The sequence below is a fragment of the Varanus komodoensis genome, unplaced genomic scaffold, assembly GCF_004798865.1.
Source record: "Varanus komodoensis strain SLA01 unplaced genomic scaffold, ASM479886v1 scaffold28, whole genome shotgun sequence".
In the NCBI taxonomy this organism is placed as follows: Eukaryota; Metazoa; Chordata; class Lepidosauria; order Squamata; family Varanidae; genus Varanus; species Varanus komodoensis.
In genome coordinates, this window is record NW_025335727.1 from 5,631,595 (window position 1) to 5,649,691 (window position 18,097).

The 18,097-nt window shown below is 43.1% G+C and overlaps 1 protein-coding gene across 1 annotated transcript in view; it reads right to left on the bottom strand.

The window, feature by feature from the left end:
• The window catches only part of NAALADL2 (N-acetylated alpha-linked acidic dipeptidase like 2), a 414,058-nt gene that overhangs the window by 194,681 nt on the left and 201,280 nt on the right, over positions 1–18,097 (bottom strand). The window contains exon 5 of the mRNA XM_044434625.1: positions 4,286–4,429. Within this exon, the coding sequence (XP_044290560.1) occupies positions 4,286–4,429 (144 nt within the window). The remainder of the gene's footprint in view (positions 1–4,285; positions 4,430–18,097) is intronic.

Genomic DNA, 18,097 nt, shown 5'->3' on the forward strand with positions numbered 1-18,097 from the left:
TGTCAGGAAAGCAATTCCACTGGAAACTTTGGGAAATTTTGCTTGCCGATCTTCAGAGAATTTTGTTGATATTCTTGCCCTCTCCCAGCATCACCCCAAATGGGTAAATTAATGAGACCAGAAAACAAAACAAAAAAGAGTCCAGCACTATAAAATTCACTGCTCAGCAGACATTTGACTATCGTATTGCACAAAAAGTAGGACAGACAATAATGCAAGGTATGCTTTTAAGGGTCGCCAATGTTCACAATGGTACAGTCATGAGCCATTCACAGCCAGTGCGATTCATTCGCATTTGTTCTCAGCTTACTACTTGGATTTTGCCAATGGGCTCTTGATTCTCAACAAGAGAGAAGATGGCATCAGCAATGCACAATGAGGAAGTCTCTTTGTTGTAGGGTGTATTTGGAATTAATATTTATAGCAATATGTGGGGCACTCTGGTTTTATTTTTTTCTCTTTGATTGTGGCTTTTTTTAGCCATTATTATATTTTCATACATCTGAAATAATATATGTAAAGGACTTTGAAACATGAAATGTGCTATGGAAGTGCTAAGTAGAGCTGCCAGCCGATTAAAGAAATCTTTGTTGATTAATCACATAAGTGTGTTGATTAATCATTTAAGCTGGAATAAATTTGCATATGATTTAAGCAGTCAATCTGAAGGGAAGAAAAACACACTTTATTTTGGGATACTGCATCATCTTAAAAGAGGGACAGGATGTGGTTTAGATGCTGTCGGAATGTTAGGCAAGAATCAGTCTTGTACCACTGGAACACTGTGAAATCCTCTGCTATTTCAGGTGAGCTGTTTGAGTATGATGCATAGTTTTAAAATAAACAACATTTTTTTTTTTAAAGTATCTTTCCTTCTGCATAGAATGAACATTTAATGTGGTGTTTTTATCTAAAAAGGAAGAAGAGGAGAAGAATCCACCCAGCTGTCAGATTGATGAATGCAACATTGCAACCTTCATCCTAAATGAGTTCACTAAGATGTACCAGGTTAAGAATTGTGACTGGCCAATATGATAATATGATGACAGTGCTTTGTCAGCTATATTAGCTTCCAGTTCATCTCTGAGCTCTATTCAAAGTGCTGGGATCAATCTTTGAAATCTTGTACAACACAATCTAAAGGACTATCTCCTGTACACATTTGTTTGTACCTTCAGGTTGTATTTGGAGGTCCTTCTCCAGGTTCCTCCACTGAAGGAAGCTAAGTGGGTGGTTACTAAGAAAACCCTTCTCAGTTGTGGCAGCCCAAATGTGGCCATCCAGAGAGGTTCATTTATTACTCTTTTATGGTACCAAGTAAATGCCTTTTTCCCTTCCTGGCATTTTGGATGCATCGTTCTAGACCTGGGAATCTCTTCTTCTATTCTGCACTCTCAGAGCAAACTCATGACTCCTGGGGAGCCATGTCGGTCATGCCATAGGACAATCGGAGTCGCTTCCTTTGAGGTGAGAGATGGATTTCACCTCCAAGAAAGAGATTCAGTCCTTCCCCAGGCTCTCCCAGAGAAAGTTTTACAGTAGCTCCAGGAGTGGATTGAGAAAGAGACAGGGAGGTTCCAGTTAGTAGGATAAGAAGGGAAGCGGCTGAGGAGCCTCTAGAGCCAGAGGCCTCTTGGCTGTGCATGGAAGGAGACAGGCTCAAGGACCCTCCTAGCAAAGATTAAGGGATAGCAAGACTGTAAAAGTCCCCATTGTTCTCCTGCCCCAGAAAGTTGACACAGCTTAAGATGTGATGTGCAGCAGGCCTGGACATCAGTGTCTTCCATCCGTCAGGCATCAATCCTAGTCTGCACCCCAAATAGATAAAAGGCTATTCTTGCAACTCTCAAATTATTGTTTTGCTTGGTACTTTAGCTTTTCAGCTGCAAGCCAGGAGAGGAATGTCAAATAGTTCAAGCATCAGGGCTAGCAGAGAGCTTTGGGACAACACAAAATTTCTGGGCATTGCCTCTGTTAGTTGCAGCCCACTCTGAAATGAATTCCTGAGGTCAGCTCTATTAAGTTAGTTTGATGTCAGGGTACACAGTACAACTACAGCTGTGCTGAACGAGTGCAGGGATGGGTACAAAATCTCCAAGGTTGTCATTGTACAGGAAATCCATTTCCTTCTGGGGCAGAGTAGAACAATCTTGAAGGATGAGGCAACATCATGGCTGTTTTGGCTGCCCTTGCTGCTACTGATATTACACACAAAAGTCTCGGACAGTGACACCAAGCAATTCTGCCTCTGCTATGGCAGTTTCCAAATATATGCCCATCTTATTTTTGATGTTGCTTTCCATGACAAAGCATAATATTAAATGTAAGTGAGGCAGTTCATAGTTCAGCCAAAACAGGAGGTGAGAGCTTTGATTTTGCAACAAAGGGGCATGGGAGGAGAAACAAAGAGATCTTAACCATATTCCTTAACTCCTCAGAGCCACTTTCTAAAAGTGTTCTGCTCTCAGATAAGGCTGCATGCGGTATCTGAGCTACACTCATGGGGGGGAAACACTTTGAGAGAAAAGCTGCAAGAAGGTGAGTTACGGGCAAGTGAAGCAAGAAGCTGCAAGAAGTTATGGAGGCACATCTCTTTTTGCACCCCAGTGCATCCCCTTTTGCCATTTAAATTAGATGCCCCACACTATCTGCTTGCCTCTTTTTGAATGGGACAGTTCTGCGATGAAACACTAGTTGGACCTTGACTGGGTCCTGATGAAAGCAAAGAAACAAATTGTATAGTTCCCAGACCTTTGAATAAGCAGATCAAATGGATTAGTGCTGGTCGGCATGGGCAGAATGTTTATCACACTGTGTCCTGTTGAGTTCCAATTAGGTAATTATTTTTCTTGTTCAGGAAGGATGTGAGAAATACATAGGTTGACACCAGGACAAAGAGGCAGCACACATCCTTCTCTGGCATTTCATGTTTTGATCCTTTTTAAGCCTACAAAAGTCAGTGCGACTGAGTTAGTTTAAACTCCAGCTCTTCAAGCTAAGCAGGGTTTGTTTATGAGAATTTCCAGTGTGCAACAGGCATGGGCACATGAAGTCTCAGTGTGACATGATTTGGAGAATACATTGTCTTTGAGATATGGTCTTTATTATTTTTTGTGTAACACAGATATTGGATAGAGCCTTATAGCAGCCCTCTGGTGGCTGATGGTTACTAGCACATCTTCAGCGCTTCAGGCAAGGTTGCTTCTCAGGCCAACTTGGCCATTGGATTGGAAAAAATGGTAGAACTTGTGTCTTTTTGGTATCATCTTTAGGTCCCTTGTCTGCATACAATTGTTACTGGAGGGCTATGGGCATCTCTTTCCCCAAGTCCTTAGCCTTCAGTTGTTAGCTATGATTTTAGATCAGCATGGAGCAGGTCTGAACCTTCTTAGAGTAGAGTTGTTTTTAGGACATAAAATCATGTATTGCCAGAGCTAGTCATCTCTTCCTGTTAGGGCAGCACTCTACTTGCCAAGGCTGCAGCTGGGATGTCTCACAATGCAGATCAGAATGAGTTGCGCCAAAAACCTCTCACGGCATTTCTGCCTCTTCACTGTCAGAGAAAGCAAACACAAGGGCAAAATGTAGCCCCTGTGATTTTGGTGCATGCACAGAGAGAGACAAAAAGCAGAGTCTCATCCCATCTCTTGCATCAAGATCCACACTGAAATGCACACAGTTTCTGTGTAGTTTAAACTGATAGACTGATAGTGCAAAAACATGAGATAATGCATTCCTTTAGTGCAGTCCACGTATCTTAAATACTCCCCTGGTATTCTCTGTTGCCTGCCAGGATCCTGCAAACTGCACTGAGGCTACTGAAGCTCCTCTGAGGTGATACACACAGAACTGAAGTGATTTTGTTCAGTCAATAGCATGCATTAGACTGTAATGTACTAAGAGACTTGGTACTGTCCTGTAATCTGACATCCATCTATTGGTTCTTGGCAAATGCAAAGAAATGACAGGCTATGACTTGATAGCTCTGCAAGTATGTTCTTTAAAGTAGTATATGAAGCACCTTTTTATTATTAAAATTGCTCTTCTCATCTGTGGCACTTCACAACATTCTGCTCTCTCTCAGCTAGCTCTTCAGTGTGTAATTGATATACATTTTCCTAGCCTTTTTGCTGAAGTGTTGCCAAATGAATATATGCCTGCAATTGGTCAGAGCCCACCAGTTATACACAATTATGCAAAATGTATTTGGAGGGCTTAAGGAACCTTCAGAACTGCAAGTAGCTCTCCTTTCTGAGGAAAAGCGTGTAAGAGAACAAGGTGTTACCTGTAGCAGGCATTTCCAGGGGCTTGCAAGCTTCATTTTCACTTTCTTTTGCAGGAGAGGACAGCAGCTTCCTGGCCAGCATCAGGGAAATAGGCTGGACTAATAGAGAAGTGAGGTTTGTTCGGCTCTCTTTGTAGCTTCCATCTTCACAGCGGGGGGTGGGGGTGGGGAACAGAGAAGAACAATTAAGTGACAATTCTGAAACTTTCTTTCCCACATTCCTATATTTCATCCAGACAAGTACAACTAAAATTGTGGAACAGCAAAATAAAGGCTGCCATGAGTGGCTGCCAAAACCAGCCCTGCTGCTCCAGAAGGCTCACTCCGTTTCATTTCTCAATTGCTCTGACATGAATGTACCCGCCGGCAGGGCATCTGGATGGTTTATGGGCAGATATAACTGTGACAAGACTATCTCTGCCCAGGAGGGAGTGCAAGCCAGCACATCAGCCTAAGATGGTGAAAGAACGCTTCCTACCATGTAGGCCATTTGGGCATCCAAAGAAAGAAGCCGGCACACACAGCTAAAGTCTGCTCCTGTTCACTACTGGAAAATACAGGGATGTTTGGGCCATCCAGCTCCATCCATCATCAGTCGCTCTGTGTCTTTCACATCCTACCTTTTGTCTTTTCCAGGAACTCAAGGTGGCTTACATAATTCACCTCTTCCTCTTAAGCTTATTCTCAAAGCAACAACACTGTAAGGTAGGTTGGGCTGAGTCACCCAGTGATCTCCATGGCTGAGTGAAGACTAGAACCCAGATCTTCTGTGTCCTGGTCCTGCTATCTTAAGCACTACACCAGTTTGACTCTCCAATGCTTAGGGTAAGTGGACGTCAGTATTAGAAGGAAAAATGTGGGAACTCAAAACAAAGATGCCTGTTTCAGTGAGTCAGCCAAGCTCGATGGTTCCTATTTCTCCACTACCAAGTACATTTTGATTGTGAGCTCTTATATACCTGCATGGGAAGACATTTTCTATGCATTTTTTTCTAAATGTATGTATTACACTCATTTCTTGAAAGTAGACATGTTTTAAATTTCATTTTCCCATTGGGAAAAACAGTTCTGTGTGCTTTTCTCCCAAATCTAGACATTTTTACATGCACAATTCAAATGTACAAATGTGGAGGCTATGCATCTTCCCACAACTCCCAAATCTCATTGCAAGCCTTAGAAATGCATGGGTTTCACCAGCAAAATGTATTCCGCTCACTGTTTCATCTCAGGAGGCACAACTTGCTTATTCTCACATAAAATGCAAACCCAACACATTCCTCACCCATCTCTTGTGCCAGCCTCATGTTTCTCTGCTCTGTCCTCAGAAACAATCCCCTTTAAAGGTTTGCTTTCCATCTGTAACCTGTACCTAATGAAATGACAACACGATTATACTTTGCTAAATTGCTTTAGAGGAAAGTCATGCTTTGTCGGTATTGAATAAAGTTAAATATGTATAAATAGCATAAGGGGGAAGCATATCTTTCCATTGATTTTTAAGAAATCTTTTGAATCCTTCCCATTATGCCCTAAAACAGCATTTTAATGATCTTTCCTTTCTTCTCCCGCCCCACACCATTTCCTTTAGAAAAGGAAAAGTTTGACTCTAATACTGAAGTGCAATTGTACCTACCACTTCTTTGACTTTCAACTACATTGCTAATAGAATTGTATTCATTTTGAAATAACTAAATTGAACGGTTCATTAATTTTTCACCTTAAGCATTATGGAAATTTGACAGTTTTATGCTGTGAACAGACACTCCAAGGAGGACTGTGTCATAGTCTAGGAAATTATAAATTACAACAGAAAACAAAGAATGGAAGAAGCTTGGGTGTTTTTGCCTCAGCCACACAACAAGTTGCGAATGCAATCTATCTACAAAACCCTTCTTCCATGCATATATGCTGGCTGCTCTCAAGGCCCAAGGATAATTTTGGGAGACCAGTACGGCACACAACAAAGAATCCACGTGCCATGACCTTATCCCAGTGTTTTAGTCATCAAGGGCAGCATCCTCTAGATTACACCCTCCATGTTTGGAATGACTGAACTCAGATGTTTACAAGGATCCAATATAAACCAGGCAGAAACTGTCTCCACCTTCCAGTGCCTCCAGGTGTGCATTTTAGCCCAACAGGTAGTTTCAGCCATGCCAACTGAGATGTTTTGGACCCTTTGTTTGCTCTCCTAAGCCAATTTCCTAATGTGGGAAGGAAGCCCAACATTGTTTGTTCTACACCAGCTGCGATCTGAACAGAAGGGCAGTTCCCATTTTGAAGATTGTCTCTGACCTCAGATCTGGGAAACCCAATTCTCTTATGGCCCACTAGATTGTATCTCAGGGTCACAGGGAGACTCTATTTTAAATTTCTACTTTATTTCTCAAATCACAAATAACACCGTGGCCCACATTAGGGGTTTTGCCTGGCTCACACTGTTTAAGACATCCATCCAGGAGGAGAGGCCCGCGTTGCCTGACTGTTGCTGCTTTTTAATAAGCCGATGTTGAAGTTTTTCTTGTTTAAAATAGTATCATAGACCAGAGCAATTAATTTCAATGTATTCCCCACTAACCCCTCTTACTACAAAATCATGAATTATGCACCAATGTCAACTTATTGTGCAAAGCAAAATATCTAGATGGTTTAAGGTAGACTCAGCAGCTACTCTCCTAATGCCCACTAGCCTCTGACTTCAGCAGCTTACAAGCATCTGATACAGACTGGGAGGGACAAAACAGAGGCTAATTCTGATGGCTGATCTCAGCCACTCAGCCGTGGCATTTGGGGGCAGGAGAGGAGGAGACCAGGACATGCCTCCTCTTCTCTGCACTTCCTTTTCCCGCTGATGGTTCAGGTTATAGCTTGACTTGCTTTGCCTCTGGTCTGGAGATTTTAAAAAGCCCAGACAATCAGGGAGGCAGTGCTTTGCAGAGATGAGGAGGAGAAAGTTAACTGACAGCTGGCAAGTTCAGAGTGGGTGAGAGTGCAGTGCTTGTAAAGACTTCAGGGGAGTGAGAGGTCCTAAAGAGTTGAGCTTCTCAAGAGAGGTAAAAGAGAAGAAGTTGACTTGATGGGGAGGGAACAGGAGGCTCTTTCAGTGTGCCAGAAGGAGCAGGTGAAACAGCTGAGCTTGCGTGTAATAAAGAACAGTACAGAAAAATAGGGAAGAGATTACTATTTGGGGAACGTTAGACTCAGACACTCTGTTTGGTTGCTTTTATGCATGCCAAGGTAGCCTTAAGCAAAAGGCAGGCCATTTGCCAGCTTACTTCTTTAGGTAGCTGGTGTTATTAATCAGGAAAAGCAAAAGCATCTTCATATACAATTCCTTTAATGTAAATCCAAGCTTTTCTGTGCTGGAAAAAACAGGCCTGTTTTATCACAGCCATTCAAAGGACATTTTCCAAGTTGTTTTTCAGGCAGTGAAAATGAACTGCTCGCCTGCTGTAATAGCACAAAGATTTTCCCAGGGTGAGCTGGTGCAGTCTGTGATTTTCAAATGTACCAGGATCAAGAGTGCATTTGAAAACCATGTATTGATTTGAAGCATGGCGGAGTGAAGTGGGCACCTTTCCCGGGGCACTATGTGCTTTTATGGCAGGCATAATGTTTAGTACTCAGATGGAGCACAAGATATCCAAAATAGAGTTTGCAAACCCACTTTGTTTAAAAACCATTTGATTCATTCCTCACCATTCTCTTTTACCAATTTGCATACTTTATCACACAACCATTCTGTGCTGTCTAAGAGTGTATGCCAACAGCTGGAAATTTCCTCATTCACCTCTTTGAACTTCTCAAACTTAGCACACCTTTGGACTTATCACAAACTTAAGCAATGCACCCTCTCTCAGTTTACCCTGTTGTCTGTAATCTGGCAATAATTCATGTCCTACACTACAGGAGTGTTGTGAAGATTACACTGGCAGTCAGCTGCATTTGGATATTATCCTATCTCTGATTTTATGAGATGGAGACCTTGGTCATGCCTGCTGGCTCTTCCCATTGACTTACAAGGGGTTCCAAATCATGGGGAAGTGGACTTTTATGGCCCTCTGCAGTCATGCTGCCCCAGTGCATGAAAGGTGGGAGAGGGCCCACCACGAACAAGCTGGTGCTAATCAAGTGAGCAGAGCAGAGCAGGGAAAGGAAAAAGTACAGCAAAGGGCAATGGAAATGATCAAGAGGCTGGACCTTCATAGAGTGGCTACAACAACTGGGAACACTGAACTTACAAAAAGGGTGAGAAAGGGAAGACATGTTAGATGTGTTAAAAAATACATGGAGTGGAAAAAGGGGAGTCGTAACTCTGGAACCTGAGGGTCACCTCATGAAGCTGTTTGGTGGGAGGTTTAGGAGAGATAACATGAAGTACTTCTTCACAGCATATACTTAAAGTATGGAATTCACTGTCACGGGAAGTGGTGATGATCACCAAGTTGGATGGCTTTAAAAGGGGACTGGACAGATTCTTGGGGGAGGAGACTAGCAGTGGCCACTAGCCTTGCTGGCCATGTGCTTCCTTTTTTACAAAGGGGGGAACGCTGCATAACCCAGTTGCTGAGGAGCTTGGGCAGGAGGAGGTCTTGCCCCCATCCTGCTTGAGGGATCCTGTGGGCAGCTGGCTTGCCACCATGTGTACAGAGTGATGGACTAGATGGACCTTTGGTCTGGTCCAGCAGGAACGTTCCTGTGCTCTTTTGTTCTTTATAGAGCTGAAAGAGGGCTAGTCAATCTGAAGCCTTTGGGACACTTTAAAGTACTCTGCACAATGGCAGTATTGACTTCTTCTGTATAAGGCATTCATTAGAGGTCATTCTGATCAAGATTTGTCCAGTTTGCAGTTTCCAACAGAACATGGTCACAGATGTAATCCAGACTTAAAGTCTGGGCTATGTAATTTGCATACCCCACCCCCTGAAAAATAATCTTTCACTGAAAAGCATGTGTACATTTGAAAAATGCACACACTTGCTTTGCTCAAGAATGGAGAAGAATGTGTGAGTTACGAAGATGGATACCATCAGTGTGCATCTTTGGAAAATAATCATAAAGAATATACATGGATTTGGGGGCAAATGGAAACCAAGAAGGCTTGCAAATTGAATAAGGGCTTGAGTCAGAAGAAGTTCTGAGATGACATTTGGAGAACGTTGGGGAGTTCATGGTTGTGGTTATTTGTGCACCTCCTCTTTCTCTGTGGGAACTTAAGAATACAAGTTGCATCTATTATTATTATTATTATTATTACTATTATTACTATTGTTGTTGTTGTTATTATTATTATTATTTTCCTCTAATTTGCTAGGTTACCTGAGATAGCATGGTTCTGTTTCTTTGTTTGCCCCCTTCTCCCCACAAAACCATTGTAAAGTAGTTGAGGCAGAGAGAGAGAGTGAGAGAATGAGACGTAGCAACTCTAATGCAGCACTAACAAGTTCAAATGTATGTGATTTCCAGAATAAATCCAGATTTTTAATGTTTATTCTATGTTTGTTTAGTCTGCTTTGTAAGCCACCTCAAGGCTTTCTGCGACGGGGGCGGCATAAAAATGCTATAATAAATAAATAAATAATAACGGGCCACTAGGGATGTGTGAATCAGTAAAAGTTAAGATCAGCAAAGTTCTTCAAATTCCATCTTGATTTTTTCCTGACTCAAGACCATACCAACAGTCTGCTTTGTGTTTTTCCATGTGAAAATTCTTGCCCTCCATGGTTTCTCCAAAGGTGTGCATCGACTGTGCTCATTTTTGAAATGTTCAAGTTCCTCTCCCATGACTGAAGTATATTTGTACACATCAGTGCAATATACTCACTTTGAAATGTATGCATTTTTAAAATGCTGAACATTCCTTTTCACGCTTTCTCCATGAATTATATTGCAAGCTCAAATGTTATACTGACTTCAACCACAGATGGATTCTATGTCCATGTTCAGTCTGAAACTTGGGAACTGGACAGAATCTTGCTCAAAAGTGAACTGAACAAAGTTCTCGTGCCTCGTCACTGTATGAGCCCAAAGGCCCAACAGCAGCAGAGGCATCCAGAGCAGGGGGAAGGAAGTAAACAGCAACAGCTCTGACTATGTTGCAGCCTTAAAAATCAGGGCATCGTGAGAGAGTGGACCATGGAGGGATTCACTGCTTCAGGCTGTAAGAAATCTTGTTGCTGCTCCCCCACTTGGTACTCCTGGATTAGTGGTTTGTGGGTTGCAATGCTTGTTCATGACTCAAGGCATTGGAAAGGTTTGGTTTATTTGGTTCTGCCTGAGTTTTCACTAATAAATTTGTTTTATTTGGTTCTGCTGGACTTTTCACTAATAAATGCATACTGTGTTGCAATTGTTGACTTCTCTCATTTCATAATTAATTCTAATTAGTATTAGTGAAATGAGTCACTTGGTTGTTTCTTACCATACCAATGTACTGTTGCAATGGATAGATTGGCATGTATCCTTGTTTTTCATTGCTCTTGAGCCAACTTGGGCCCATACTGTGGAAAGGTAGCATACAAATTCAATGAAATGAAAACATGAAAATAGAATGAATGAAATAGAATGAAATCACACATTTATACCCATACATTCAAGAGCTAAGCGATGAAGCTTGATAAACCGAGAAAGATGTGGGCTGCAGCTAATCAATTACACGAAGAGACAAGTGAGAGCAGCAACAAAATGTCACACTGGCTTGTGCCTCTTAGCATTCTCATAATTCCTATCTCTATTATTACATTGATATTCTACCTTTCTGCCATGAAGGCACTGAATATGATACTTGGAAGAATACTGTTAACAGTTACTAACCAGACACAGATTCGCATCTGAAAACCAATTGATCAGTTGGAAGAGATCCAATGACATCTTTCTTCTTGGCCCATGTTCTTTGTTTATCCATGTGGTTCTCATCTATCCCTTCATTTGCTTCCTGATTATTTATTTATTTAGAGGACTTCTGTGCCACCCTTTTTGCCGAAACCTCGGGGCGGCTCACAATCATAAATAAATAACATAATATAAAACAATATAATTTAGCAGTATAACAGTAAAATTTAAGTCGCCCTGACCAAAGAATAAAATAAATAAACAATATTAACAATTAAAATAACGTTTGATAAAAAGGTCTTTGCCTGGAGCCAAAAAACAAATAACGACGGCGCCAGGCGGACCTCTCTGGGGAGCGCATTCCATAGATTGGGCGCCACTGCAGAGAAGGCCCTCCTCCAGGTAATTACCCTCCTAATTTCCTTCATGGAGGGGTCCCGGAGAAGGGCCTCTCCCGCTGATCTCAATTATCTCAGATTATCTTATATTATTGTAATTATTCCTGAAAGAAGACCACTGCTCTTTCCAAAAGGGAATGTTTTCCTATAAGCCTTGCATATGGGACAAATTTGTCATTCACAGTTCCAATATGGAATGCAGTTAATTTCTCTATGGAGCTGCTCAGCAGATGGCAGTAAAAAACAAAACTAAGGGGATTGTTTTATTAATCTTTTGCAAGCTAAATGCTATCTAAATATCAAACAGTTAGAAGCAAAGAATGCAGGCTTGTTTTGATGACTTAAACACACACACACACAAAAACACACCCCATGCATGAGGTTGCATGCTAGGCAAGCAATCTTTAGAACATTGTGTCTCTCTAGACACCTATATGAAAGCAAAAACAGGACAGGATTCCAACGAATACATGTTTTCTAAACGTGTATGAGCTGATTAATGGAACTGCCAAGGTAGAAAGGAAAGAATTTAGGGTAGGGCTGACAGGAAGAGCCTCTTAACCCCTTTCTTACCGGCTGATTCTCCCCTGGAGATGCCTTCTGTAGTTCAATTTTAACTGCCACAATTCTGGTCTAGACCTGGCTACAGTGAAACGGTAAATAACAGGCCAACTATTGCAGAAAGGAATAGGTGGGCAGTGAAAGGATTAAGCACCATCTCCCATCTTCTGATTCTCCACTACACATGTCCATCTCGGGCAATTTCCCACTGTAGCTGGGATCATTTTGGCTTGAGCCTGGCTACAGTAAAACAGTAAATAACCAACCAGGGGCAGAGAGCAGAGAAGAAAGAAATTGCAGGAGAGAACTGTTGTGAGGAAGGCTTGAGCATCAGATAACATCTCTAGTTTCTCTCCTACAAATATCTTCTACCTTACGTAAGGGTTGTAAGGGAAAAAGAAGGCAGGAAAGCTGTGTTCCACTGAAAAACATAGTTCTGTCCTAAACACTTGCCAGTAGAAAGTAGACACTTGCAGTCCATAGCAAAATGAACAATGTTTATGCTTATCAAATTTGCAAGCAATGCAATGCTGGGTGAAATTTGGAAGAAGAAAAAAAATACTTGATCTTCCATGTAGTATTTGCACTTTAGGATACATTTAAAGTGGAAGTTCACACACATCTGGAAATTGAAAAGTTGGCACCACACTCAGGCAAATTGGGGACTGTAGAAATGGGCATTTCCTACAGAGTCCCTGACTGCTTCACACACACTTTGGTATCCACAAAGCTGTTCTCACTGAAGAAGCACTTTCATTTTTGTTTTAGCTTTTTCAAAATCTGAGCTGGCCCAACAGAAAGCTTTTGAAAATGGCACGATGCTGAATCCACCCACAGGCACAAGCATACAGATGGCATACGAAGTAGGTTGCTTGGATACTGCATTTTCCAAGCTGCTATCAAGGCTGGCTTGCGTTTGTGCTTATGTTCTGCCTGGTATTTTTGAAAGAAGCCCATTATTTCCCCATTTTACTTCCTCCCCTGCCCCTTTTCCTCCTTTTCTCTTATAAGAACAGTCCATCGAGCTAGCCATTTAGGGATGATTTCAAAATCTCTCCTTCCTGGATATGTTCGAAGAGAGATTGCTAAAATCTGGAATAATGCTTCAGGAGGATGTCCATGCAAAGCAAGACATCTTGTTCAGCCATATCTTCACTAGCAGTGTAGAAAAAGGAATTTATGCTGGTGAAGCTTTTCTGCCATTTGTACCACAAGGTGCACAAGCCAATATTTCCTCCCCTGGAGATGTATGGAAGGCATAGAACTTTGCCTTCCATTGAACTGGGCCTCCTTAGTTTTACTTGTAAAATTGTCTTAGATTATTTGATCTGCTGGGTCCTTTCTGATTCCATTGATTTTCATCAAATACTAATACAATGGTACAGTGGTGGTTCACCAGGACATGGTTAGGTGCCGTAGTTCTTCCTGTGGTATCAATTTTGGGCATTTCAATTTCCATCATTATCAAGGCCAATGTAGTTAATGGGCCAGACCCTCACTTACATGAGTCTCCCAGAGTCATCATCCATCAGAATACATTGAAGACTCGGTGATGTTAGGAGAAGGAACTCAGAGGGTGGAAGAGGCCTTTGAAGCTCCACCAAGGTCACGCCCCACAGGTTCCCCGGCTGACCATGAGAGCAGGTATGGTTTGGAAGAGACAGGAGGGATCCAGGAAGAGGATAAGTGGGAACCATTGGTTTGTCTGGTTCCTGACCTGTCAGCAGGCACTGGGAGAGGTCTTGGGTACGTCTTGAGAGATGGCCTTTACCCCCTGAGGGTGGAGCCCACAGTGTTACTGAACGGATTTGAGAAAAAGTTTCCTGTTTAAGTTCAGCACTCTATCTGAGCAAAGGCCAATCTGCCAAGCTTACTAGAGAGATTTTAGGGTTGCATTGTCTCATTAGAACTGGAGTGCCAGTAAAGATCTGCATTATAAAAGACTGGCTGGAGTCCTGGAGCCTAAGGACAAGGAACAGAGAGTCAGGCTCAGGACAGTCACTGCTCTGAGTAGGGAAAGGAAGAAATTGCCCCAGTCCCTCATGTAGGAGTTCAGAACTGGCACTGGAGGGTGGACATGGTAGAGATCCCAGAAGGAAAAGCACAACCCACCATAGTAGGAGGTCCAAATGCAACCGGAGTTAGTAAGTTCAGAGTTATAAAACCAGCCCACTGTGACCTTATTTCTGGCCATAATGCTCTCAAGGCAGGTTTGCATGCCCCAACAAGCAAGGATTACCATGATAGTCCTGACAGAGGAACACTGTGAGCATTCTTGCTGGTTGCAATCATGGGTTTGTTCCCAACCAGTCTGACCTCCCCTCCAGGTACATATCCCAAGTTGTGCAGAAACATCACACACTCTTTCTTTTCTATTTATGCAACCTGTTCAGCCGATGGTTCCCTTCCGGATCATTCCGCAGGAATCTTTAACTGTCCCCATGCCTAAACAATATCCCTTTTGTTGTTTGCTCCCACTGGGGGAGAGGAATCCTGCAAATGTTTCCCTGGGGTCTCTGCTTCATTCTTTCCCTGCTTATCTCCAACAACATGGATAAGTTTTCCTCCCATTTGCCCATGCACTCCTATACCTGGTGCATCTCGTATGACCTGGCACTTGGCTTTCTCCTGATAGCCACTGCCCCCACCTAAGCCTCCCACCCATCACAAACGTCTATTATGCTCTCCCTTCTCCATCCTGCTTTTGTTCCCGCTTGGCTCCACACAGGAAGTGATGCAGTAACCACACCCGGGAGACACTCCTGGTCCAAGAAGCCCCCACCAATCACAGCCTAGCACCACAGCCTTTCTTGTTCTCCCACCTCTCTCCCACTTTTTCTCCCATCTTGACTAGGGGGCAGGTGAAGTCTATTGGCATCTCTTCTCCTCTCTGTTTAGGCTCCATTGATTTCTTTGTGTCTTCTTTTCCCACACCCTCACTAGCAATACCCCCATCCACCCTACCTCCCACGTGTATGTCAAGTCTAAACTAGCCCTGTTTCACACCTCCTTTCCCCAAAGCCTTCCTCATGCAGTCAGGAACTTCATTTTTCCAGCCCTCTGCTCACCATCCAACTCCTCTCTTCCTTCAGCCACTTACTTTTAAAAGTTCTCCAGCTGTAATCTGCTCACCTTCTATTAAAATCATGCTATATTTTGAAAGGAAAATAAAATATTTATATTCTGTTGGTCAAAGTAAAAAGCACCCTACAATTTTTGTAAAACCCTGTATTGACTAACTGATACTCCCACCCCCAGTATGGCATTGCCCTCTCAGAACTCTTCTGTATTTTACAGTAAAGGCAACATGCTTTACACACGCCTTTTAAAAGAAATGTCCCTACAGCAGAATACAATAACGTTCAAGTTTTCTTGTTCGATAATTACTCAAATACTCCTCCTTATGCCTTTTAACCACTCAAGTACTACTGTGTATAGTAAGGGAAAGCTTGACCAAGCAAAATAATCAGTGATACATATGTTGCTGGGGATTGTGGAACAGAGACTGGGCTACTGGTGTGGCTGATTGATTAGCCCTCTTGCCAGGCAACTCTGTGGGAATCTTGAGCCCCCTGTGAGACAAACAGCTCTCCCGGGTTCAAACATCACAAGAAACCATCAAGGGAGTGTCAAATCCTTTAAAGGGCCATTGCATCTAGTTGTGGTTGCCAACAACAGTAAGTCACAATGGTCAGTCAGCCATCACTGGGTTCAGACAACATGGCAAGCAAAGAACAACAGCATTCGCCCATAGCAGTCTCTGCATTTGGTGCCTTAAAGTGATCGCCTCCCCTGGCTTCAGGCAAACCCCAATGCCACCTAAATCTAACCTGCATCGCTCCTACCATGCATCTTTTCCTAGGAAGTTCCCATGTTTTATTTCATCTGTTTTCAGTTGTTTTGAACCAGCAACACAAATTGTACAAACATGTCCATTCACATTCCCAGATGTGACCATGGACAGGAGAGCTTTTCTTCCAAAGAAATGTTTTAAAATTCCTATATTTGTAATTGCATTTGAAAAAGAAATGCACTTTTGCTTTGTTTTTTTTTCCTGAAAACGTGCATATTGAAACAGCGTTTAAAAACACACATTTTCATGCTGTAGTTAATGGAGGAAAAGTAGGCCCTTTGAAAGATATGCACTGAAATGTGCACTTTTCCCTTTTGAATGAGCTGAAAAACAGGTTGAAAATGGGAGCAAGATGAAAGAAGCTTTGAAGTGAATTTTACAGATGTACAGTGAGTTCAAAAATATCTCATTCTCCCATCTCTACATCTTCCTTAACAGAAGAAAGGAGAGACAGGGCACAGGAATCACTGGATTCCCAGGTCTGAGGTTAGAGACAGAGTTCCCACCTTGGACTTAGGAACCCATGCCTGGATCCCTCCATGCTAGCTGTTTTCCTAGGTTGGAAAAACAGAGAGAGGGGCAAAGAGGGGCAGGAAGGAAGAGACTGAGGCTGGCATGCTAGAAGGTCTCCTGGCAATGCTCAGGTCTCCTCTTCTCTCTTCCTAAGTACCACAGAGAAAGAGGAGCAGGCAGGTTAGGACGCCTCACCACTTTCCCTGCTCTTCAGAGGATGCTCATAAGCCTCCAGGTTTGAGACTGACAGGCATCAAGGGTGAAACCCGCTGGAGAGTGTCCATCAGCCAGCTAGCAAAGGAAGAGGTTTCTGAAGTATTGGGAGGAGGTGGATAAAAGTACTTTCTGCTCCTCCCTTTCCACACAGGTCTCACTGAAGTGAGCACCAGCAGATATGCTGTTTCCAAACTACCCTCCAAATGAGAACCTGCCTTTGAACTCAATGATATTTGCAATTGCAAACAACTTTCCACACTCACAGTAGAATGAGAAGGTTCAGTTTAATTTCATGATCTTGTACATGTAGCATTCTTTTCAAATATCCACAAACATTTGTTCCAAGGTAATTTGTATTTCGGCTAGATTAATGCCCAGTGTGGATTGTGCTTATTGCATTAGATTGTTACAAATGTAAGAATGAATTCTCTAAGCATGAACGTATACATTCAGGGATGGCAATGTTGTTTTCTCTATATATGTATTTTACATGTCTATATCAAGCACAAACCTATATTCAAACACCTGTACACATAATTGGATAATATGGTTGTTATGTTATGATTATTGGTAGTTATAGGAACATTGTCTGTAAAAAGTAATAATGTTACCAGAAGGTGGCATCTCCCTATGGGTCTTCTGCTATCACTTGCCATTGCAAATTCATATTTTTGGGTGGCATCCCTGAAAACATGCCCATCCCCCCCAAAATATTAATACACACTTCAAGGCATATCTTGTGGCTCATGTTCAGGTACTAAGGAATTTCAGGGAAAGATGTAAATGCTTCCATAAAACCAGAAAGGGATGAGATTTCACACGACTGTAGTCAAGGTAAGACTCTCTCCACTTGGGGAGGCTGGGGGTGATGAGGCCTCGGGGGACCAGCAGGACCCCCAGCCTGGGATGTCAGGCGGCAAGGGGGCGCTGCGGGAGAGGCGAGGGCCAGGGCATGGCCGCCCACCAGCACCGGGAAGGTACGGTGGTGGGTGATTGTTGTTGGGGACTCCCTACTGAGGGGCACTGAGCCGGCGGTGTGCCGCCCCAGCCTGGAGACAAGGGAGGTCTGCTGCCTGCCGGGCGCATGCATCCAGCATGTGAAGGACAGAGTGGAGTGTCTTGTTCGCTCTGGCGGTCACCAGCCGCTCCTGGTGATCCATGTGGGCACAAACGATGTGGCCAGGCAGGGTGTGGCTGGAACCACCAGGGACTTTGAGGCCTTGGGGAAGAAACTCAGGGAGCTGAAGGCCCAAGTGGCCTTCTTGTCAATCTTACCTGTCCGGGGATTTGGGCCAGGAAGGGACAGGAGGGCCTCCGAGGTGAACGACTGGCTTAGGGTGTGGTGCCAGAAGGAACGCTTCGGGTTCCTCGACCACGGCACTCGTTTTCTTGCCAATGGACTTCTGGCAAGGGACGGGTTACACCTCACGAGGATGGGGA